At 39.4% G+C, this 26321-nt stretch overlaps 1 protein-coding gene across 2 annotated transcripts; it reads right to left on the reverse strand.

Annotated features, from left to right (window-relative positions):
- Nucleotides 1-1544: 1544 nt before the first annotated feature.
- Nucleotides 1545-26321, reverse strand: LOC149565017 (protein NRT1/ PTR FAMILY 5.10-like). 2 transcript variants are annotated; one of them, XM_089818548.1, is made up of 4 exons: nt 25915-26248; nt 25304-25803; nt 2743-3305; nt 1545-2573 (listed from the first exon to the last, which is right to left on the reverse strand). In XM_089818548.1, the coding sequence occupies exons 2-4, from the start codon at nt 25658-25660 to the stop codon at nt 1718-1720; spliced, it is 1776 nt and encodes a 591-aa protein (XP_089674674.1). In that variant the 5' UTR covers nt 25661-25803; nt 25915-26248; the 3' UTR covers nt 1545-1717. The 2 variants fall into 2 exon arrangements, with proteins under 2 accessions (XP_089674674.1, XP_089674673.1); XM_089818547.1 differs by having other exon boundaries at nt 25304-26321.

Here is a 26321-nt window from a genome sequence, read left to right on the forward strand (position 1 = left end):
AGCATAGGGCACCCTTAGGGGAACAGGGTGAGTTAACTGGGCTTCTACATACCTTGTAAATTGGGCCCAAATTTGAAATAGAGAAAGGTCTTTTGAGTTTAGTAGGATGTTCCAATATTCATCATCTACATTTGAGTTTAGAACCCCAAAATGGTCTCGTGAGGTATAAAAGCAAAGACACCTTCTCCATTTTAAAAGAGCTCTCCAAAGAACTCGACTACAAGCATTAAAGCTCCCAAGTTATCAATTCAAGGAAAAATCAAGGCAATATATCCACATTGATATTTATTCAAGAACCAATCATGGAAGACAAGGAGTAATGTCTAGATATAAAAATTAGTGAAGGCATTCATTTTGTTCCTATCCTAGATATAAGGTCAAGACAACACGTCCAAGTATCTTCATGAGACATTAGCCATTTGTGAAGGTATAAACATATTATGAATCCTATACTATTAACAAAACACTCCCCTTTTTAAAATTTCAACCAAATTTTAAGGTTAATTCCTCTATAAGGGTTTAAATGAGGCAAACTCTTTTTTTCCCCTACATTTTCCATAATTTATGTGTGTAGGTTATAGGTGGTGCAACAACCAAAAAAGCTACAAGAAAATCTAATTGAGAGTTATAGTTGGCATTAATTTTTATCAAAAAAAATTGTTATTAAGCACCTACAAGGATCTCGGCAAAGTCCATTCACTTTATACTTTCCATTCCAATCTGAAATTTCGACTACTGGATTTTTGGTTGTTCCAGATTTCCACATCTAGTAAAATCGGTTTGACAATCTATTGTTTATATATATGCTCCTCATTCCCATTCTTGACTTACATATTTTCTTCTTTCATTTACATAGCCATAGTTCAACTTCGTAGAAAATGAATCCTTGCATCATCTTACTGTGTGACCCTCCTCGCACTTAGCGGATCATCTTTCCTTCTAATAAATGAGAGATTTTAGATACAAACTTCCTAGTTTGACCATTTGTCCTAGTGATTTCCCTCGCACAATATTTTCTTTCATGACACTGGCCAAAAAATATCAAAACTAAAGATACATATGACTGGTGAAATCTCATTACAATAAATTATCAAACATACTTATTTGTAGCAAATGGAAAACGTATGCAATATTGAGTGTTATGAATTAGGGGATTTTCACACCTGTGGGGGTCAAGAAATATGTGCATCACTTCAAGTCAACATCCTTGGGGCACTTTGTGTTATATACAATATTGGAACTATAATTTAATATGGGTCTCACATTGGAAAAATATAATTAATTAAATATTTGAGGAAATGTCAATAAAATGAAAACATATTACCCAATATTGAATAAGCGGACAATATCATGGTTTTGGGGCCAATTTGTTGTATTTTTTGAGTTTGAGTCTACATATGCAAGCCCATATTTATTGGTTAATTCTTGTCAACTCATTTATTGAGTCTTTTGTTACAGCCATTTCTAGACACTAACTTTTTTGCTTGTCTTGCAAAATGCAGACAGTTCATAAAATGAAGTTGTGAACTCTCATACAGATATCGTTTATAGCAAACAATTCCTCTCTCCAATTTCAATGGTATAAGATGTATTCTGTGTTCTTGATGTTCCATAGAAATAGTTCAGGTGCACATTCTACAATATTCTTAGATTTTTGTTACATAAAAACAACCAACATACATGACATGTCTAACTAAGTTGAAAAGATCTTTGTAGATCAGGATATCTCCTCATCTTTACAAGCAATACTTTCTTCCCTTTTGTAAATAAAGCAACTCGCAAATGAGGCATAGATGCACAAGAATAGTGCACTCAGTGCAGCCAAAAGCCAATAGAAGTAGTCTAAGTGAGCTTTGTTTAGATTGTCTACAAACCAGTTTTGTCCTCCGGCTTTGCTACTGAGTTCCTCAACAATTGAAATAATAATACCACTCAAGAAACTGCCCACTCCAAAGACACTCAAATACATAGCAATTCCCAAGCTTCTCATTGTGTCAGGCATCTGATCATAAAAATACTCTTGCAAACCTATCATTGTAAACACATCTGAAACACCAAACAGGATGTATTGTGGAAGCAACCAAAAAATGCTAAGAGGAATTGTTGCATGGGGTTTGTCTATCAAACCATAGTCCTTCGCTGCTTCGAGCCTTTTCATTTCTGTCAGGGCTGCAACAACCATGGAAAGAACAGAAGAAAACATACCAACACCTATCCTTTGCAACAGTGTTATACCACGGTCATTTCCAGTTATGCTTCTGGCAATTGGAACAAATATTCGGTCATAAACAGGCACCAGCACAATAATGGACAAGCTGATAAAGCTTTGCAAAGTTGCTGCAGGGACTTCAAAGTCTCCAATGATCTTTCTATCCATCGTGCTGCCCTGTTTTGTGAAAAATGTTGGAGATTGTGCAAAAACCACTCCATACATCAAACAGGCCATCCAAATAGGAAGCAACCTCAGAACAAGTTTAACTTCTTCAACTTGTGTGATTGAGCATAACCTCCAGTTAATATCTGTCTTGGACTCAAGATCTGACGGAGCTGCAACTGTTGCTTTCTCAAGAAATCTGCAAAACAACAGTGACTATATGAACATTTTCTCCAAGTTTGCAAGCACATTTTAAACAGCAACATTTTAAAACCTTTATACTCAAAATAAATATGACAATTCATGCAATCTTTCAACTCATGGGAAGCAGTATAATTAGATGCATATAAACATGTCAAATGGATTACCTAAATTGATTTGTTGGCAGAAGCTTTCTTGTTGTTTCACTTGCATAAGGTTCTTCAATAACATTTTCTCTCTGTTCTTCTTGAGAAGGAATAGGGAGATTCCACTTACGAATTGTGGCAACAAAAACTTGGATGATTTGAGAAAATGGGCTGGTAGAAGGAAGCTTGTGTCGGTACATTTTTGTGCCACACAAGAAGACAGAGAGTGCTATTGCCATCGTCATAGTTGGGATGCCAAACCCCAGACCCCATCCAACATTTTCTTGAATGTACATGATAATATTTATAAATAAAATTAACCCACTGGTTAGACCAAAATACCACCAATTGAAGAATGAGCTCTTATGCCTTCTTTCGGTTGGGTCTTCTTGATCAAATTGGTCTGCACCAAATGCTTGTAAGCAAGGTTTGTGACCTCCTTGACCCAATGCCACCAGGTATAGAGAAAAGAAGAAAAAGCCCAGCTGGAAAGATGATGGTTTGGGACAGAAATATGATGTGTCAACGCATGTGGGCGGGCTAAATATTGTTAGAGAAGCTGAAATTGTTAAACAGATCAAGCCCTGCAGCCAGACAACAACCTAGTTAGTAATGCTTACTGTTTCTACTATACTACGATTTTTTGTTGACTGAAACAAAAAATGGACTGAAATAAATAAATAAAAATCTGCTTGAGATAAAACCAAACTAAACACTCAATAAATTACTCATTTTTCTTGCCATTTATTCAGATGTTCGCCTGCAGAATGGCAACAGCCTTGCTACAATGTAAACAAATTAGAGTAATTGCAAGCCAAACTAAAAGCTAGCCCAAATTAATATTATTTCCACTTGCAGATACAGGTTCTAAACAAAAATACCAAATTAGGGTTTACAGCAAGGTACTTGATTTGCTTGCTATTTTTCCAGACACATACACTGGCAACTTGTGAAGACAGCAAAATTCACTTTTCTTTCTGAAGTATAGACCAAAGAAATACAGAATTGCTAACACTCAGTATTACCAAAAGTTTCATCATGGTCATGAGCACTGTTGCTGTTTATTGAATGTCATAAACAACACAATTCACACCATATGAGATATTTATATAATAAAAAATAATCCTTAATGGTGTCAATATGCCAATTTGTTTACATGCAAAAGGCTATGTACGCACTTCAGTAGACATTGCTCTGGTGTTAAGACACTTAAACATCCCATTTTTCTTCGTAGATGTCAATTAAAAAATCATAGATGAAAATTCTAAATTTTCTTAAGATTTCTAGATGGTCACAATTTATGATAATCATTTTATTAAACTTCACTAACAACTCAATTCACACTTAAATGATTGTTTTGACGGGGAAGAATTCAAGTGTATGATAGCCAACTTTATATTGTAGAATCCCAATGTTCACTCAATTGGAAAATATTGAAAAGACTTCCACGGTTCATTAGAAGGAATTATTCTGACAAAAACTCCAAAGTTCAATGGATATACTATGTAGGAGAAAAGAACAGCAAAATTTACAAATGAGTACAAACAAAATGCATTTTAACAATCCTCTGAAACAGCAGATCTTATTGTGAACAATTTTTTTCTTTTTTAAGCATCGGCAAGAACAATTTCTGAGTCGATAATTCTCATTATTGCTCAAGTTTTCTGTAATGGTTGTAGTTTATTGGATCTTATAAGCAACACACCAGTTCAAACCTGTAAGATGATCTATTATTGGAAAGTTAATGGTTTACAAATCTAATAAAGTCATTTAGTGATAGATTTACAAAATATTCAGTTTGTAATGTAATGCCTTCAAGTGAACAGTACATTGTAAAGCCCTAAAACAATAATATTATAATTATACTTCAATATTCTCTGTACAACAATGTTCAATATTACAATATTTGTCCAGCAATTTTTTCCAACACCTATACAGGATGGATTAATCCCAGTGGTGGTGTGTGATTGTTTGTATTTGTAGAGACACAGAGAAAGGTACCCAAACACGTAGTTATTTGTTCAGGATCTGGGTAACACTATAAAGACACTGAAACATAAACTGGCAACCATATAGAGACACTGAAACATAAACTGGCAATGCTGTAGAGACACTGAAACATTGGATTTTCTTTTAAACATAACTGAATAAAAAAGGAAAAGAAGCGGCTGATAATTCTATATATACCACAGATTTCCTACATGATAACAATCATAGCATGAAGTTTTCTGAAACCTTATAAACAGCTCACTTCAAACTAAGTGAGATGATAGGTACAGCAAGGAAGAGCCAATGACTTATTTCCAATCCTCAATCATAAGATTCAATAGAATGAAATATATTGGCCAGAATCGCCAAGGGGTAATATGTGATCGGAAAGAATGCTGAATTTCGAAGTGTGTACAAACAAAATGCAAAGCTTACGAATGTGTGGGGCAAACAAGGGATTTGGGTATAAATAAGTTAAGAACAGCTCCAATTGGCTAAAACATAGGCAGCTGACTATGATGTTACAATTTCGGATGATAATAATGTTTTAGCTTTTAGTGGTGTTGTTGTTATTGCTTCTGTCGACCCCTTTTTGAAGTTTTTAATATTGATCAGCATATATGAGGTTGTCGGATGGCATTGAGAGGTGTCTTTGTGTTGAAAAGAGAGTCTTCTATTAGCTGGGGAGGTGATTTTAATAGCTGTGCTGATTATAGAACTAAACAGACTGTAAAGGCTGTAGAAGAAAAGACAGGAACTCTGTTTCCTCCATTATGAGGTCTGATGTCGTGTTATCTATTGGATGTAATTTTGACTTAATTGGTAAACATCATGTTAGTCCCCAAGTTATGTCTATCAATAAATGTCAGGTTAACCGAGTGTATAAGAGTTGTCAGTGGCAGCTGAAGCATTTATTGCAAATTTTGAAACTCCGAAGCTTTCAGATTTAGATGCCCAATTTTGAATTTCAATTTAGTTTTGGCACCCAGATCAGTACTCCATCTTAGATATCTAATGTGTATCTTGTAAGTCAGTTTTTGAGGAAGAAAGAGAGGAAGACAAGCGGAATGCTTGGATGCTGACTCTATCACGATAATAGATAGTCATCTATTATTAGTTAATGGTAATCTGTTGTAAATATCTAGTTAACTTTAGTTTGCTTTCGCTTTTCTAGCTTTCTCTGTTAGAATAGAATGTTTCTATTCTTTACGATTGTTTTCTAAGGAAACATCATTTTATTCTTTTGTATATAATGACCATTCGGTCTCTGTTCATAATAAGCAAGTATTTTACCAATTACTTCATAAAATGGTATCAGAGCCAATACTTCAAATTTTTTCAAAAATATTATAATTTCTTTTTGAAATAATTTGTTAAATTTTTTTGAAATAATTTCAGATTTTCTTGTTTCAAAAAAAACCCGGCTAGGGTTTCTATTCGAATTTTGGAGAATCATCAAAAATCAAATCTTCAAATTTGTTTCAATTTTTGCATGATCTCTAGTTCGTGAATGCAAACAAGCTTGCATCCCATTTGATTTTTTGTTTTTTCAGAGCAGTCGGCCCTCCAAAAATCACAATTTTCACAAACTCCTATTTTTTACTACTCCCATTTTTGCAGGCTGAGAAACTCGGAGCTGCTACAAACCACAATTTTTCACTGCTATCTCATCTTTTCTGTGCACCAAGTTTGCTCGCGATTTCCTCTGCAAATCACGTTTGCAACTTGCAATATTACTCAGCTCGCGTCGAGAGTTTTTTCCTTCACATTTGGAGCAGCAAATGTTTGCAAAAGATTCATTTTCTCTTCTTGATCTTGCCATAACCTCCACCCAGCAGCTATAGTACTAAATCTGCCTGGTTCTTGGTCTGTTTCTGCAACTTTTTTGCCCAAATCTGCCATTATTTGGAGCTTGTTTTGCAGCAGGATAGGGTTTTGCCCGAAACCCTAATTTTTGGGCTTGGAATTTTTTTTTTATCATAGATTCTTGGTGGGTTTTTTGAGAGCTCAATTGGGTTGTCGTCTGATTTTTCTGGGTGCCTCATTTTCTGTGCCTTGATCTTTGAGCCAGCGGATCCAGAAAACAACAGCATATTCCTTCTGGGTTTTTCAAGCTCTTTTCTAGGACACTCTCCAAATTTTCTAGGTCTTCCGTTTTTTTGCCTCGAAGAACATGCATTCATCAATTTTCACAATATTTCATTGAAAAACATGCCATGGCATCTCTCACAAACATTCTACTCAAGCAAAACTCCAAATTCAATAGTCGGAATTATGGCACTTAGAAGAAGCGGATCATTGCCATTTTTGAATATTTGAACACCAATCAACCTATACATGAAGCATTTGACTGCTCTTGGTTCTAATCAAGATATATGGGATCTGAATAATCGAAAGGCAATGATGCTTCTCAAATTATCCATGGCTAATGATCATCTTTCTCAGATTCCATCCGGCAAGACAGCTGCCAACATCTGGACACATCTCAAAGGTTTTCATGAGACTTCCAACAAAAGCAAAGCTTTTTTTCCAAAGAACATTCTGTTTTCTATTGTCATGGATGAGCGCACCTCGCTCTAGGCATACTTGAATCGGATTCAAGAAATTCGTGATTAGTTACTTGCCATTGGTCGCAAGATGGAGGAAGATGGAGCAAGAGATATTTAACAAATAGACATGACTACTTAAAATTAAGATATAAAAGGGAGGAGAGTTTATTTTAGAGGGGAGAAAAGGAAGAGAAGAAGCGAGGAGTTCAAAATGGAGAAAATGGAAGAGGAAAGTAATATGAAGAAAATAAGGAAGTGACTTTCTGAAAAGGTATCAATAATATTGAAAGGATGCGAACCTTTGAAAGGGTCATAATTAATAGTTGTGACTCTTCAAAAATATTTTAATTATAAAGTATTGGGACTTTTCCAAAGAATTTTAGTTATGAAGGGTTGTGACTTTTCAAAAAGATTATAACTATGAACTGTTGTGACTTTTCAAAGGATTTGTATTATGAAAGGGTGTGACTCTTGCAAAAGAACAAGGTAAGAAAGGTATGTTTATGAATTATATTTGTTTAATTATGTTTATGAATTTATTTATGAACAATACTTATGGATAGTATTGTGTTAGCTCATGGGTTAACACCATGGATATCATGTGAACTCGAAGCATGGAGCATGTGAGATATTAATATCTACATTGTCCGCCATGGCCGAGATTCGATATCGAAGCATGGAGCATGGAGATATTAAGATCTCCATTGTCCGCCTTGGCCGATAATCGAATAATAATACATTAATCTATTAGGAGAATTATAAGACTCAAAGCATGGGGATAGCAAGGTATTAACACCTTGAACCGACCACCATGGCCGAGAATTCTCCATGTTGCTAGAATATTCTGATATTGTCAAACATATGCATATGTCGTTGGCCTTGGATAGAGGATGCCCGTCCAAGAAGAATCTTAAGGGGTGCGCTCCCGGGATAACGACGAAGTAGCTATGAGCTATGAAGCCCAATCTGGAGACGTCCTTAAGATTGGGGTTAACTTAGAGGGTAGAATAATATAGTTAGTTTTATTATTATTGTGATTCTAACATTTATTTTTTCAAGTATTACTTGTCCCTAACTAACCCTATTAGTGGGGACATTACAGATACGACTGACCTTGGGCTCATGCATTATTGCCTAGGTGTTGAAGTTTGGCAACAATCTTCTGGTATATTCATCTCTCAAACCAAATATGCCAGGGCCCTGTTAGACAAATTTTGTATGCAGGATTGCAAGCCTACATCTAAACCTATGGAGAAAGGTCTCAAGTTATCTGCCAAGTCTGATTCTCCTTTCATTGATGATACTACATACAAGCAACTAGTAGGCAGCCTCATCTACCTCTTTGCTACTAGGCCTGATATCAGCTTCGCAGTCAGCTATATTTCACACTTTATGACAGCTCCTAAGGCTGATCATTGGATGGCAGCAAAGCATGTGCTTCGTTATGTGAAGGGCACTTTAGAGTATGGACTTCTATACTCTCGAAGTTCCAATCCTAAACTCAGTGGGTTCACAAATTCAAATTGGGCAGGCTCTATTAATGATAAAAAGTCAACATCTAGATATGTGTTCAATTTGGGATCCGGTGCAGTCACATGGACCAGTAAGAAGCAACAGGCAGTTTCTCTCTCCTCTACAGAGGTCAAATACAGAGGGATTGTTAAAGTAGGATGTGAAGTTGTTTGGCTTCGTTGGATGCTTGGGGATATGCAGATGTCACCAACAAGACTGACTACTCTGTTTGTTGATAACGAAGGCGTTATCAAGTTAGCCCGAAATCCAATCTTCCATGAACGAACCAAGCATGTGGATGTTCACTGTCATACATACGGCAACTGGTTGAAAAAAGGACTATAGATTTGCAGTATGTTTCTACCACAGATCAGACTATAGACATTCCCACCAAGTCTCTTGGTCTTGATAAGTTTGTCAAATTCAGAGGACAGCTTGGTGTTCTAGATAGATTTACCATTAAGGGAGGGTATTACAATAATAGATAGTCGTCTATTATTAGTTAATGGTAACCTATTGTAAATATCTAGTTTGTTTTAGTTTGCTTTCGCTTTTTTAGCTTTCTCTGTTAGAATAGAATGTTTCTATTCTTTACAATCATTTTCTAAGGAAACATCATTTTATTCTTTTATATATAATGACCTTTCGGTCTCTGTTAATAACAAGCAAGTATTTTACCAATTACTTCGTAATAGACTCTACATCATAGAGGAAGTACAGTACCAAGGGTGTAGCATAGGAGCCAAAGAATAGAGAGAGAACAAAATTAAGGATAGTATCCTTATTTCCCTTCAAGAATGTATGTACACAAGATTTGAAATCTAATAGAATCAGTAATTTGCCTTTGAGATTGTGTTTTACGTGTGTGTCACTTTGTGTTCGCGTTATCCATCTGCGCTTCCTGAGTTCATTATTTTGTAACATCAATTTTCTTTGTGTGTGGAGCACTTCTTCTCTCTTGTAACTTGCAGGTATCAGCTTGTTCTGGGTTTTGGCTGCAAACCCTCTCTTAATCTGATAAGACACATCGGATTTGAGCTGCACTAAGCGGTATCAGAGTTGCAGTTCATTGTGCTAAGAAGAAGACCCACAAGCAACATGGCCCAAAGAGGAAGGGATTGAAGAAGAAGAAGAACCAGAGGCGAGGAGCCTAAACTTGCAGAGGCAGTTGGAGGTCTTATGGCACAAATGGATGTCATGGAAGCAGCTCAAAGAAGAAGTGTTCGCATAGAGGACATCAGCCACAATGAGGAAGAACAAGCTACTGAAAGAAGTGAAGAGTTACAACAACCTAGACTAGATCCTAGAGAGAACAGATTCATCAGAACTCTCACTAAAGCAAGCACTACGCCTCACTTGATCCTCCAACTTACAAAGGGGTATTGAGTGCTAAAGACTTGATGGATTGAGATGGATAATTATTTTGAGTTTGAGAACATTGAAGAGGAGCAGCTGGTTAAGAATGCCCGCACCAAGTCGAAGGGCCATGCATCCCTATGGTAGGATCATGTGCAAACAGATACGCAACGGAGGGGAAGATGAGATTCAGTCATGGGATTGAATGGTAACAAAGCTTAAGTCCAAATTTTTGCCACAAAACTATCAAATCAGTCTATTCAAGAAGATGCAAAATTTGAAGCAAAGGGAGAGCAATGTGGAAGAGTACACCAGAGAGTTTTACTAATTAAACATAAGAGTTGGTCATGTTGAAGAGGATGTCAAGCAAGTTGCCCAGTAGTTGAATGGATTACGCATAAGCATCCAAGATGAGATCAGTACATGATTAATGTGCACAACGTGGAAGAGGCATATCAGTTTTCCTTTAAGGCGGAGGAGAAGCTCAATAGGAAGCAACAAAGTAATTCTCGGGGAAGAGGCCGACTTTCACATGGAAGAGGACAATCAAGCAGTGGTAGAGGCTCCACCAGCAAACAAGATGCAACAAACACTCCAAGTGCAAATATGCAAGAAGGAAGGGGAAGAGGAGATTTCCCTACAGGAAAAAAGGGCTATTCCCATGGAAGGGGATCCTTTGGAAGAGATGGAGGAAGGAGTTCCAGCAGTACTTTGTTACCAATGTGGGGAAACAGGGCATCGAGCATTTGAGTGCCCACAAATCCAATATGATGGAGGAAAGGAGGCTAGAGTGCATGTAATACAAGCTGAAAATGAAAAGAAGAATTCACCGAAGCATGGAGAAGACCTTGAAGATGGAGAATCACTGATGATGTGAAGAGTTTTGCTGAACCCTGAAAAGAAGAAGCTGGAACAAAACCAAAGTCAAAAATTGTTCCAAGCAAGATGCAAGGTAAATGGTAAATGTTGCAGAGTCATTGTGAACAGCAGTAGCACCACCACTATTGTGTCTGAAGAAATGAAGAGCAAGCTGAATTTGAAAATAACTAAGCACCCAAGCCCATATAGAGTCTCGTGGTTGCAAAAGGAGCATAAGTTGTTGGAGAATGAGCAGTGTTTGGTGAGTTTTCAGATCGGAGATTATAAAGATGAAGTCGTGTGTAACGTAATACCAATGGACATGCGCCATATTCTTTTGGGAAGACTCTGGCAATTTGATCAACAAGCTGTTCATGACAGTCAGTTGAACACATACACAATCAAGAAAGATGGAAGAGGGTACCTCTTAAATCCCATGAAGGATAGTGAAGGTGAAGGGGACGATAAAACAAGAGTATGTTTGGTCTCTAGAAAGCAATTTTTAAGGAACTACAAGGAGGAAACTTGTTTATCTATTTATGCTAAATCAGCCGTCATTGGAACAGCCAAGGATGAAGATGAGATACCAAAGGAAATCCAGGAGATATTGAAGTAGTATGCTGAAATTTTGATGAAAGAGTTGCCTAATAGGTTACCATCAATAAGAACCATCAGCCATTGTATGGATTTGATTCCTAGTGCAATTTGCCAAACAAGGCACCGTATTGAATCTCACCAAGGGATAATGAGGAAATGAAGAAACAAGTGCAAACATTGCTTGACAAGGGGCTGATTAGAGAAAGTTTGAGTCCGTGCGGGGTTCCAGCAATGTTAGCACCAAAGAAAGATGGAGGTTGGCAAATGTGCACCAATTCAAGAGCAATAAACAAGAAAACCATCATGTACTAATTCCATTGCTGCCAATGGATGATCTTATGGACTGCTTAAGTGGAGCTAGATACTTCACTAAAATCCATTTGAAGAGTGGTTATCATCAAATAAGGATAAGAGAAGGTGACAAATGGAAGACCACATTCAAGACCAAGGATGGACTATACAAATGGTTGGTGATGTTGTTCGGATTGACAAACGCTCCAAGCATTTTCATGAGATTGATGAATGAAATTTTGAAATTGTATCACGGTACATTTGTGATTGTATATCTAGATGATATTTTGATATTTAATAATGTTGGAGATTGTAGCTGCGATATAGATCTTCATCTCTAGAAATATGGACGTTATTATCGTTATGGTCACCTTCAATTGAAAAGGACATTTATGATAAATTGTAATATTAAATATAAAGACATGTCATACAACATGCACTGAGACATGGAAATACGAAGAGTTACATATAATTGAAAATAAAAAGTCATGTTTTGGGAAATTGAAGAGACCTTCGGTTGTAATATGAAGAGTCTCTCTATGTGTTATATATATCACATCAAGCGAAAGGCATTGTACACACTCGAATTCTTGTTATCAGTAAAATGATTTTTTCTTTGTGGTTGGGTTTTTCCCTTCAGTTTGGAAGGGTTTTCTGGGTTCCCAGGGTAATTTTGTGTGTCTCTTGTATCTATTCTGGTTATTCATCATAGTTGTTTATCTAATTTCTAGGCAATTATCCAACAAGTAGGACTAAAGAAGAACACTTAAAGCATGTTAGAGCTGTCCTTCAAAGGCTGAAAGAAGATAAATTGATGGTGAATTTAAAGAAGTGTAGTTTTATGAAAGGAGAATTGGTGTATTTGGGCTTTGTTATTTCCAACAGTGATCTGAAAATGGACCTAGAAAAAGTGAAAGCAACAGCTGACTAGCCTTCCCCAAGCAGTAAATTTGAAGCAAGGAGTTTTCACAGTTCGGCAAGCTTCTATAGGAAGTTTATTCAAAATTTCAATGGGATATGTGCCCCAGTAACAGAAATAATGAGAGGAGATGAAAGAAAATTTGTTTGGATGGCAATAGCTGACAAGAGTTCAACATCTTGAAGGAGAAGGTGACAGAGCACAACCTGATTTTAAAAAGGTGTTTCAGGTTGATTGTGATGCAAACAGGACAGTGGTAGGGGAGTCCTAAGTCAAGAAGGAAGAGCCATGGCTTACTTCAGCAAGAAGCTCAATGAGACAAAGAGAAAATACTCTCTGTATGATCAAGAGTTCTACGTAATTGTGCAAGCACTAAAGAAGTGGAGTATTTCTTGCTACCAAAGGAGTTTATGTTGTACACTGATCACTGTGCATTGCAATTCATCAATAGCCAAGGTCAGCTGAGTCAGAGGCATGTGAAATGGGTTGAGTTTCATCAACTAAAAAAAACATTTGTTTGAAACATAAAAGTGGAAAATCAAATACAGTTGCAGATACATTAAGTAGAATGCATTTGTAATGAGTTGAGAGTAAGTGTTCTCGGTTTTGATCGTATGGGAGAGTTATATGAAGAAGATGCAGAATTTAAGGAAGTTTGCGCAGCATGCAAGAAGCCGGTTGTGGTTGATAGAGCTCCATAGTTGGAGTATTTAACACAAGAAAATTTACTGTTCAAGGGAAAGAGCCTATGCATCCCTCGAGGTCTGATGAGGGAGAAATTGATGAAGGAGAAACATAGTGGAGGTTTGGGTGGACATTTTGGAGTGGACAAGACATTAGCATAGCTGAGTGAATGTTACTTTTGGTCGAGGATGAGTGCAAATGTGAAAAGAATGGTGCAAAACTGTCAGATATGTAAATATGCGAAAGGAGCAAAGCAAAATACCAGATTATACCAGCCACTACTGATACCAGAAAAGCCATGGGGATGCATTAGCATGGATTTTGTTTTGGGACTACCTCGGACACAGAGAGGTAATGACTTTATCTTTGTTGGCAGATAGATTTTCAAAAATGGCTCATTTTATACCATGTCAAAAGGGTAGTGATGATTCCCATATAGATTCATTGCTCTTCAAGGAGATAGTTTGGTTGCATGGTTTCCCAAAAAGTATTATTTCAGATTGGGAAACAAAATTTGTTGGACATTTTGGCGTACCTTGTGGAAGATGGGAACCCAGTTGAGATTTAGTTCAACATACCATCCTCAAACTGATGATTAAAAGGAAGTCGTGAACCAAAGCTCAGGTAATCTCTTGAGATGTTTCATTGGAGATAAACCAACTCAAGGGGATCTGATCTTAGCACGAGCAAAATTTGCTTATAATAATTCTGAAACTGAAGTATAGGGAAGAGAACTTTCTAAGTTGTCTATGGGTACAGCCCAAGGGCAGTTGATGAGTTGAGGAATAGTGCTGATTCGACTGGAATGAGTACTATAGAGACTTTGCAGAGTACCTCCATGAATTGCACAAGGAAGTAAAACAGTCTTTAGAAAAGAGTACCATGAAATACAAGGAAGATGCTGACAAAAATAGGAGACTGCAGGAATTTGAAGTTGGAGTGCTGGTCATGGCACATTTGCATGGAAAAAGGTTTCCACAAGGGGCCTACAACAAACTAAAAAGCAAGAAGACTGGCCCATGCAAGGTTGCACAAAAGTTTTCATCCAATGCTTATGAGATTGAACTCCCAATTGGGGTACACATTACACCAATATTCAATGTAGCAGATTTGTACAAGTACTATGAAGGGGAGTCAAATAAAGAACAAGATTCACTGCCAGATGCATCAAAATGGGTGCATCAATTGCCTGAGAAAAGAATTGAAGGCATTGAGCAGATTATTGGTTCACACATGGAAAGGAAGACATGGGGAAAGGAATATTGGGAGTATCTAGTTGGTTGAAGAACTGTGTAACTGATGAGACTTCTTGGGTTAGTGTTTCAAAATTGGAGAAGTTCAGGATTAAGGTCCCATCTTTGCAGGAATGTTCATGAGCGTTATGCCCATGAAACATTTCTGTGCACATGGTGTATGATGTAGGAGCATCCGCATTGACGTGTTATCTGTCAGATGTAATTTTGACTTTGTTGGTAAAGGTCATCTTAGTCCCCAAGTTATGTCTATCGATAAATTTCGGGTTAACCAAGCACATAAAAGTTGTCAGCTGTCAGATGTAATTTTGACTTTGTCGGTAAACGTCATCTTAGTTCCCACATTATGTCTATCGACAAATTTTGGGTTAAGTGCGTAAAAGTTGTCAGCGGAAGCTAACGCATTTATTGCGAATTTTGAGTCTTCAAAGCTTCCAGATTTATGCGCCCAATTTTGAATTTCAATTTGGTTTTGGCACTCGGATTAATACTCCATCTTAAATATCCAATGTGTATCTTGTAAGCCAGTTTTTGAGGAAGAAAAGGGGAATACTTGGGTAGTGACTCCACATTGCAGAGGACGCTGAGTACTAGGGGAGTAGCATAGAAGCCAAAGTATGGAGAGAGATCAGAATTAAAGGTAGTATCATTATTTCTCCTCAAGGATGTAAGTAAACAAGATTTGAAATCTAATAGAATCAGTCAATTGCCTTTGTGTTTGTGACTCATGTGTGTGGCATTTCGTGTTCATGTTATCTGTCTGTGCTTGCTGAGTTTTAAATTATTCTGTAACATCAATTGTCTTTGTGTGTGGAACACTTCTTCACTCTTGTCTTTTATTTAAAACTTGCAGGTATCAGCTTGTTCTGGGTTTTGGCTGCAAACCCTCTCTGTCTGATAGGACACAAGATTTGATCTACACTAAGGTCAGAGCAGCTAATGGTACCAGGTAGGAGCAAACAAATACAGCTAAGGGTTTGCTGATGGAAATAATCAGATTGAAGGCCACGGTATGGTTTTTGTATTTCAAACTCTGAAATTCCATATAATCTCCTGGACTATAACGTTGGCTTTCAAACAATGAGGTTGTTGATTCACCAAAATGAAGACTAATGCCGAATCAGCTTAACAAAAATAAGAATAAGCTAAAGGAAAAAGATGAAATACGCACCGCACAAGAAATTTTAATTTTGGCACAACAAGCCGAGCATAGACGGAGGTTTCAATAGATTGCCGACAGACACTGAAGCACTGAAGAATTGTTGGAAGAGACTCGTCAGCAATTGAAATTGGTGGAAGAAACAAGGGAGGAATTTCTGAACTTGTATATGCCGAGGGAAGAGAATCCAGACGAAAGGGAATTAACTCGCATGGCTCGGAGTGCCGAAGGAGCACAAGCGTGGAGTGAACTCTTCGTCCGCTATACACTTCCGGAAGGAACAACTTCACTTGAGGAGAACCCTTTTTCACTAAGTAACGCGGCTGTTGGAAATAAGACGACTATCCGAAACAGTGCGGGTGTGCAAAACAGTGCAAGTGTGCAAAGCAACGCAAGTACACAACAAATACCTCTAACTCAAACAGTAATGGTTGGACCAAAGGAAAAATTGTCAAAGTTTGATAGTAATGGAACGGCCGATCCAATCAGACACTGTAAGACATGCGAAACAATTTGGACGGTGAATGGCGTAACCGACACAGAGGAATGGGTCCAACAATTTCCAACAACCCTAAGGAGTGTGGCAGTTGATTGGTTTGCCGATGTCGATCCCCAAAAATTAACTACATGGGTGGGAATTAAAAAGGAGTTTATCACCAAATTTCAATTGCTACGAGACGACAATTAGATCGTAGCAAAAATCTACACTACAAAGCAAGGGAAAAATGAAACAATTAGTGTATATGCCAGAAAACTAAAAGAATTAATAAATAAAATGAAAAGTAAGCCGACAGATGGGCTGAAAAAGCGATGGTTCATTGAAGGACTACGCTCGGAGTTAAGGAAGAAAATGAAGATTGTGCCGCCATCCTCATACACCAAAGCATACAATCGGGCGATGGACTTAAAGAGTGAACAGATTACGAAGAAGAAAAAGAAAAGTAGCTCATTTGACTCAGATGACGTGTCTTTGGAAGAAGATAGTAGTGGTGATGAAAAAGGCAACAAAAAGGTCCGAGCTCTCTAAAAGGATATGATTAGAATGATAAAAGAATTTAAGAATATGCAAAAAGAGACGAAGGGAAATGAGTTATGGTGCACAGAATGCAAAACAGAAGGTCACATGAAGGGATCCTATCTGAAGAACCAGTTCCATGAGATCTGTCAGATTATGGGAAATTCCACAAAAGAATGCCCCTTCAATATGAAAACAAGAGGACATCAACAAGTGCTCCTGATATAGGAGGCTTTCACATCAGGAGGGAGCGGAAACACCAACAATGACGGTGCCACTTCGGGTGGGTACAGAAATAATAGAAGAGGGCAAAACAACAATACCAACAATAATAATGGGGGTCGCAGCTGAATTCAATACAATGCGAACGACTGCCCGATGGTTCAATGCCGAGCATGCAATTTGTGGGGCCACTTTGCACGAAACTGTACATCAGTGAATACACCAAAGTTGTTATGCCGATGGTGCGGTCCGGGAGATCATGAAGATGTCAAGTGCCCGAAATCAAGAGTGAATCTAATCAGCATTGGCGCAGACGAAGAAGTCTTGGCAATCACACGAAAACAAGCAAAACTGTACCCCAACCCAACGGAAGAAAAGAAGAGATTGGAAGAAGCGCAAGCAGAAATTGAGAAAGCAACGCAAGCAGAGAAATCACAATTGAAGGACACTACCGGTACCTCAACAAGGAACTACGCAGAACAGAATATCATACGACAGATATTACAAACTGAAGTACCAGTCAAAATAAACAATTTGTTGCTCACAATGCCTCAACTTCGATCGACACTCACAAACATCGCTCCAATTGCTAAACCACCGAGAGAACATGGAAGGGAAAAGGAAAGCAGAGCAAGTACAACAGACCCAATGCTGCTAGCCCTCACATCTGAACGACATCTGGTGGTTGTACAGATGGGCATATTAGAAACGATCCTTTCAGACACAATTGTGGACGGAGGATCAAGGGTAAACTTCCTACCAGAAGATACCTGGAAGAAGTTGGGACAGCCGATGTTGTGGCCACCTATGTTCCAATTACTAACGGCGAACCCACACGGCATTAAACCTCTCAGCGTCCTAATGGCACAACCAGTGACTATTGGAACACAGTCGTTCCTACTGGATTTCGTCGTCATCCAGCTGAAGAGGAGAGGATATGACACCATTATGGGCCGACGATGGCTCGTACAAGCAAAGGTTAAGCATGACTGGAAGAAGAATACACTCACTGGAAAGTAAAGGACAAAAATTCTTTATTGATTTACACAAACAAATGGTGGGCGAAGAAGCCCTATCATCTAATTCCAACAAAGAGGATGAAGGAAAACAGCGAATGGAACCAGATCAGAAGGGAGTCCTATGGTTGGAAGGTGGATCGACAGACGATGATTTGGATTCGGTGAAAGGAATATTTCATTGGCAAATGGAAGATTATGAGCTATTCCAGAATTGTAACATACTAATGATAGAGGAAGGGCACAACGGAGACGGATTTCCAAAAGAATTCAGCGAAATAAAAGAAGGGGACGCACCGCTGGATGAAACACTTGCACATGTAGTCGGTGAGGGAAAGTCAATAAAATATGACGAAGCTACAATACAGACCATGAATTTGGGAAATGAGGCCGAATCAAAAAACATATTAGTGGGGGATAATTGGAATCCGGTACTAAAAGCAACGGCATTCAAAATATTTTTGGAATACAAAAATGTATTCGCTTGGACATATAAGGATTTGAAAGGAGTTCCGCCAGAGCTGTGTGTTCACCGCATTGCGTTGGTCGAAGGTGCAATGCCTGCACAGAAGTGACCTTACAGGATGAATAAAAATTACACGGCATGGGTTACAAAAAAAATTAACTAAATGCTAGAGGCCGGAATTATTTTTAAGGTTCAAACAAGTGAATGGGTGTCACCTATAGTCATATCCTTGAAGAAGGATACCACCCAAATCAGAATATGTGTCGACTTTAGATGTCTCAATGCAGTAACAATTAAGGACCCCTTCCCAATACCCTTCACAAACAGTATATTGGAGGAAGTAGCTAGACACGAGATTTATTCATTTATGGATGGGTTCTCAGGATATAATCAAATTTGCATAGCAGAAGAGGACAAACTTAAAATGACATTTGTGGTAGAAGGCGGGGTATACGCATACAACCGAATGCCATTCGGCCTGTGCAATGCGTCAGCTACGTTCCAAAGAATCATACTACACATTCAACCAAATGTCTGTCGAAAATTTCAAAGCATTCTTGGATGACTGGTCTGTATTCAACACCGAAGACACACATCTAGCGGCGTTGGGCGAATGCATGGAAAGATGTCGAAGGGCGCGACTCGCTTTAAATCTAAAGAAATGCAGATTCATGGTTCCGCAGGGAAATTACTGGAACATATAGTCTGTAAGGAGGGATTGAAAACAGATCCAAACAAAGTCAGAGTGATAATGGAAATGCAGCCATCTACAAATGTAACAAAGGTAAAGCCATTTCTGAGACACACAGGATATTATAGAAGATTCATCAAAAACTTCATCAAAGTATCATACCTACTGGACAAATTGACATGCAAAGGGGAACCCTTCAAATGGGAGAAAGAAAAAGATGAGTCATTTGAAGGGTTGAAGGTGCAATTGGCCACAAAACCTATATAGGCTTACCCAGATTGGAACAAGGAATTTCATGTTCAGGTGGACACATCCAATTATGCAATCGGAGCAACTTTAGCGCAGACACGTAACCACGGGTTAGATCACCTGATATATTTTGCCAACCGACTACTATCAAAAGCAAAACAAAACTACAATACAACAGAACGGGAAGCCTTAGGAATGGTCTACATAGTGCAGAAGTTCTGACATTACTTGTTGGCGACACCATTCATGTTTTATATAGACCATCAGGCTTTGTTGTACCTAGTGAATAAACCTATCATCCAAGGCAGAATCAGCCGGTGGCTACTTTGGTTGCAAGAATTCACCTTCAAGATCATTGTACAGCCCGGGAAGAATCATGTCAACGCGGACCACCTATTGCAAATTAAAACAGGTGAACCAGCAGATGGAGTGAATGATGATTTTCCTGATGCACAGTTCTTTCCACGAGACAGCCACCGAAGGAGATGCCACAAAATGAAAGGCGGAAATTAGTAATAAGGAGTCGTACATTTCAATTGATTAATGGATTACTGTACAAAATGAGGCCTGATCACATCTTGCGACAATGTGTGTTAAAGGAGGAAATACCGAGGGTGTTGAAAGAACCATATGAGGGTCCAACAGGAGGACATATGGGACCTGATACCAGAGTGCGGAAAATATTGCTGTCAGGACTGTGGTGGCCAACAGTGTACAACGACGCACGCAAATGGGTCATCGGGTGTAACACTTGCCAAAGGGCTGGAAAGCCACTAAAGAGAGACTTTATGCCGCTTAACCCCTCACATGCACAGAAATTATTCAAACGATGGGGATTGGATTTCATGGGACCTCTAAAAGTAAATTGAATGCACCGATGCCTATATATAGTCATAGCTATGGAATACTTAACGAAGTGGGTAGAAGCACGGGCTCTACCAGATAACTCAGCGATTAGTACAACGAAATTCATATATGAACAAATAATCACTCGGTATGGGATTCCACTTCAGATAACGAGTGATCATGGAGGGCATTTTGTCAATCACGTCATTAAACTGTTAACGATGGAATTTAGGATATATCACTTCCTATCGAGCCCGTACTACCCAAGAGCAAACGGACAGGCTGAGGCTACAAACAAGATCTTGGCAGCAATCATCTACAAGTCATGTGCAGTCGAAGGTGAAGACTAAGAGGAGAAACTGCCCTCTGCCCTCTGGGCATACTGCACCGTATACAAGGTGACAACAGGACACGCACCATTCCAATTGATGTTTGGACAGGAGGCAGTTGTACCAACAAAATTTATGATATCAAGTCTGAGGATTGTGTTGGAGAATAAGTTAGGCAACATGGAAAGCCTGAGGGAAAGGTTGCATAATCTGAACAAACTCGAGGAGAAGTGGCTATTGGCACAATGGGCCACGGAGGTGACACAAAACAGACACAAAGCATGGCATGATAAACACCTGAAACTGAACAAGTTCCAACCAAGATAGCTGGTGTTGAAGTATGACAGATAGAATAAAATCAAACCAGGCAAGTTTAAAGTCAAATGGGTCGAGCCACACCAGATCCGAGAAGTAGGTGATAACAGAGCAATAGAGTTATGGACACTAGATGGATAGGAAATTCTAGAAATGGTGAACAATTCCAAGTTAGAAATATGTCATGCGCAAACTATCTCGTCGTCGACAAATATCAAGGAGCAGTAAAATTCTAAAAAAATTGAAAAAGAAAAAAGAAAATAAGTCATTGAAGCCACCATACGGCAGCTTTAGCAAGCCACTAATTGTCGTACGACCTTTTTAAGAGCCCTCATGTCCGTACAGAAAACACAGTCAAGGATTAGCAACAAAATACCATATGGACCTCTTATTATCCACCGTACGGCAGTGTGAGTTATCCTAGTAGACACCGTACGGCGAGATCATCATACGACACTTGCATTTGGTATGTTGGGCACCATACGACTTGTCTCTGGGGAATTAATCTATAGAAGATGAAGAAGACTGTACGCTGTACGGAAATCTAAGGTAATCATAAAGCACCGTATGCTGGTAAGGAAACAAGGAAAAAGAATTAAAGATTGCACGTGCAAGCCAGATATAACCAGATTGTACGCTCAGGAAGAGCAAGCAAAGCATAACCAGTTCAAGCACAAATACTGTACAACCGTACGAGAAGCAGAAGAAGAGATTCAATATTGTACGCCGTACGACCAAAGTAAGCTAGAAGCATACGAGTATCGTACAGCTATTTCCTGGAGAAAGAGTACAAAAGGAAAAGTCGTACGACCAGTCAGATGAAGTAACCAGAAGAAATTACAACAAAAGTCTAAAGTCTATATCATTCAACTGTGCAAGTGAGGGATTGTTTAGCTATACATCCATAAAGCTTGAGGAAGGGTCGTACGGATCCGTACGGGCTCCAGAGAAGAAGAAAAATTTGTGTTCAAAGAAATAACTGACCTAATCCAGCAGAGGAATAAATGGAGTCTGCAGGCAAGAGAAAGTGGAAAAGAGAATCAAAAGAATCTATAGCTAGGAAGGGCATGAACATGTCTAGCGTAGGTAACCAAAGTGAAGGAACTAGTAGCAGCAACAAGTAGAAGTGTAAGGCACAAGCACCTACAACTACTGAAATCACACCACAAAATATAGCATTCGAGGGACTAAGCGGTATGGATTGTAAGAAGTGGTGGTAGGAAAATCCTGACAGTCATCCAATAAAAGCCAACATTAGAAGGGCACAAGTGGAATGGGTGATTCGAATGCCTGTTTTTTGCATCCGGGACTACAAGGATGCCCTGCGCACCATGATTGAGAATTATGGCAGGGCCTCTTGGAAAAGCACATTTCCATACCTGGGAAAAGACTTGGTAGTTTCATTCAAAGCAACAGATTTCACGCGTGTGTTCAGCATACCAGGGCCGCAAGGAAAAAGGTATAGCCCAAGAAGATTACCAAGGAGGTAAAAATGTTTTTGATCAAGTTGGTATGCGGAGACATGACTGAAGTAAAACAGGAAGTATTGGCTGAAACATCAAAAGGTAGGCGATTGAAGAAAATAGACATCCAAGAGGGACCGTAGCGATGCTTAATGGATTTAGTCAAGAGCAAACCTACTAAATCAAGTAGGCATCTGATATGTCCTTTCCACAGGTATCCATGATGAATGGCATAATGAATGGGAAAGTGTATGATTGGGCATCTGTGCTGGCTAAATGCATGCATGAATTTATGACACTCCAACATAAGACATTTTATATGCTGCATTATGCCATAGGCCTCTTTCTCGATGCTACAGCGCAAATGATTCTAGACGACAAGTTGGAGGTGAGACCTGGACCATTAGCCCCCAAGGAACCTCCTATCATGCGGTGGAAACACTTAGCCAGTGGGCAAAAGGGCACTGCAAGGCAGAAGAGACCCAGGCTAGATACAAGAGGTGATACAGACAGCGGACGGCAAGAGACATCTTCCAAGGAGAATAGCACGAGAGAGGAGGAATGGGAAGATGATGATGAAGAGGTTGGGATTGTCACAGCCACCCCCTTGTTATTTCCGCACCCTACACCGTTCGCCACTCCCTGCCTAGTCCCCGCAGGTGTGCACATGGCACATATACCAAAGTTTGGAGAGACACGACAGCCAATAGTGATTATGGTAGCACCACAGCAGGCGGTTACAATAGCTGCACTCTGGCAGCATGGGGTAAGACCTCCCCCAGTCTGACCGTCGGACCAACAGTTGGGTTTGTCGTGGGGTTTGCACGAGTGGCAGAACCCATCAGCCGAGAGAGTATGCCAGCTCCTGTTGAAGCACTTGATAGCAGACACTATGGCACCTATAGCAGAGAGTGTACCGGAGGAGAGAGAGGAGACTACCATGGCGGTACCCGAACTACCAGTACCAGAGATAGCAGAAAGCCAGAATACGCCTAGTGTACGCATGGATGTAGTGGGTTCAGATGCAGTAGTTATAGTGGATTCAGCACTCTTAGCATCACCTGAGCGAGATAGGGAGAGTAGAACTCAGAGGCTGAGTACCTACTTAAGTACGTGGTGGACGTACTCTAGCACCTCGAATGGCCTATATACAGACACCTAAGCAAGATGAAATTCCGAAGGAGAACACTCAGCAAGCACAGGTAGCAGAGCCAGTACAGGATGTGGGACCGTCACACAGCGTTGTTGAGCATATGGCGGAAGTAGTAGAAAAAGTTGTGGGAGTACAGCAAGAATACCCAGTGGCATTAGAAGCAGTGGAAACATTCTTTGCTGATATAGCCGCTCTAGCAACTCGGGCTCGACAAGTGGTGGCATCTGTAGAGGCGCAGACTTTAGACTCAGTGATGAAGGAGTTAGAGCGAGTGGTATTTTTTATGAGATCAGGATGCCCGGCTGCCTTTACAGTTTGCTTTGAGGATAAAGGTTGCCCAAGCATGGAAACTGTAGAAATGCATCGGAATTGGGCCGATACGGGGAGTCCGGGCTTGGGGAGCCGGATAGAGACATTGACTCAAGAGATTGAGAAGATATACACGGAGACATATTACACCCTTCGGAGGAGCCAAGCGGATCAGGCAGCAGTTGAAAGTGCTCGGAAGGAGTCAATTGCCAAGTTAGCCGCGAAAAGGGCGGCCTGGGAATCCAAGAGGGCAGCCTTGATAGAAAAACAGAGTCAGTTATAACATTTGGCAACAGAGAAAGAGAAGCTAGTAGATGAGAAAGAAAAGGAATGAGGAAAGATCGCTGGGATGATGTAGTCAGCTCTGGAGCTTCAGATGGATGCGGAAGCCGAATTGAACGTTTGAAAGGAGCAGGTTTACAAGCTATGGGCTGAGTTGAGTGAACTGAGAGCACGGACACCTACCACGCCAAGGACCCATCCCCCTGCCTAGTATCTATGTATTGATGTAATTAGTTGTGCAATTTTGAGTTCTGTTACATTGTCGTCCGGGGATGACTTTTCTTTTTGGGGGGATGATGTTGCCGGTAAAATTATAAAACAGCAGATGGGTAGATTAGCATGTAATTGGTAATTGTTATATAGCTGACGGACCCCTTCAGTAATTGTTATGTAGTCAACGGACCCCTTCAGGAAGTATATGTACACCATCCGAGATCATTGTAATCATCAAAAAAACACTATGTAATATCTTCAGCATTTATGCGAATAATAAAAGGAGTACTACTGTTACATGTTCTTGTTTATTGTCTGTATGCATTAATCTATTTACCCCATACGGTAAACAAATGAGGCTGCTGATTCACCAAAAAGATGGATCCCACATAGGAAAGGGATAATCATCCTCAGCTGGGCAATTATGAGAACGTATTCCAGTTCTTGCATTTGGATTTAGAAGCTGAGGCAGTCGTCCAAATCTCATCAAACAAGTGAACCCATTTGGAGTCTTTCACAAATGGTTTTAATGTCTACGATGCAAATTATGAACAACAATATGTTATATCATCATAATTGGAGTCATAAAAGAAACTTCCAAGCTTGCCATTTAGATGCTAGTGGGATTGTGTGAGAAAGCTCAACGCTCGTTAAATGTCTAATTTTTTCCTCCTGTGTGCTGCTTAGGATTTATTTCAGCTGTTTTTAAACTAAGATGTAGCTAAGCTGTTTGTCTGTTACTGATACTACAACAGTTTCATGTAATTTGCCTACTCTTTTCTTAATCCAATATATTATTAAAAGAAAAAAGAAAAAAAAGATTTGGGTACCCAAAAACACACATACCAGCAGATACACAAGAGAAGACACAAATATTGTCCAGTACCGACCCAGATAGGAATCTGCAACAAATGCTCCAAGGAGGGGAAGCATGGATGCAACACCTGACCAGACATTGATATTTTTTGCAGCAGTAGCAGTGCTCTCTTGCATGACACTTGTGAGGTAGGTGATCAAGTTGGCCGAAATGCCATAGTAGGCCAATCTCTCTGCAATTTCAACACCAATGATGAGAAGGGATGCCACCCATCCTCCAGTGAGAAGCCTGCTGACAGGCCTTCCTTTGAGGTCCGTTGATCCGTCCTTAACTATGTTACTACCAAGGAGGGGTTGCTCACAGAAAGAGGAGGAAATGGGTTCCATGGCAGTTGAGTTCTTCGTTGATAGGTCTACGAGGAAGATCTATCAAACGGCTTCAGGCACTAGTGAGAAACTTCTAAACTGTATTGAAACATCAACGATTGTTGAAGGGCAAAAGCAGATCAGCTCATACTGGGATGGTAAGCCTGTATGTAAAGCCTTCAGATTAGCCTCGGCGAAAAACATAATTAAAACGTGTAGAGTTTGGCCTGAATTTTTTTTAAGGTTTTTTCTATGAGGTTTATTAGCCGACTTACTGAGTTACCAAGCACTTCCAAGACAAATATTTGTCAATGCAGTAAAAGCGTTCAACATTGCCGCTACTGTCTGGTGAAAATTCACAAGATGACAAAAGTCGTAGAGGATTTATTTGATGGTGCCAGAGACCCGGAGAAGTAGAATAATTGAAGATTGTTAGCGGTAGAATCGAATTTGGCCCAGCTTTTCCGTATCTGAGATTTTTCTATCCGAAGGATTAGGAGAATTTGCCCAAAAGTGGCTGAAAATTCCTGTCAAAATTTTGCTGTGAATTCCAACCATTACAGTGAACACCATGGAGGAGGTGAGTGAAATTCTCCATTTTAGCGGGAGAGGGAATTCTTTTTTAATTGTAGAAGCTTTGTCCGATGGATCTTTGGGGAGTTCTGCTCGAAGACGTTATCTT

This window comes from Cupressus sempervirens, chromosome 3 (genome assembly GCF_028749045.1).
Source record: "Cupressus sempervirens isolate cs-2001-9-10 chromosome 3, ASM2874904v1, whole genome shotgun sequence".
NCBI lineage: Eukaryota > Viridiplantae > Streptophyta > Pinopsida > Cupressales > Cupressaceae > Cupressus > Cupressus sempervirens.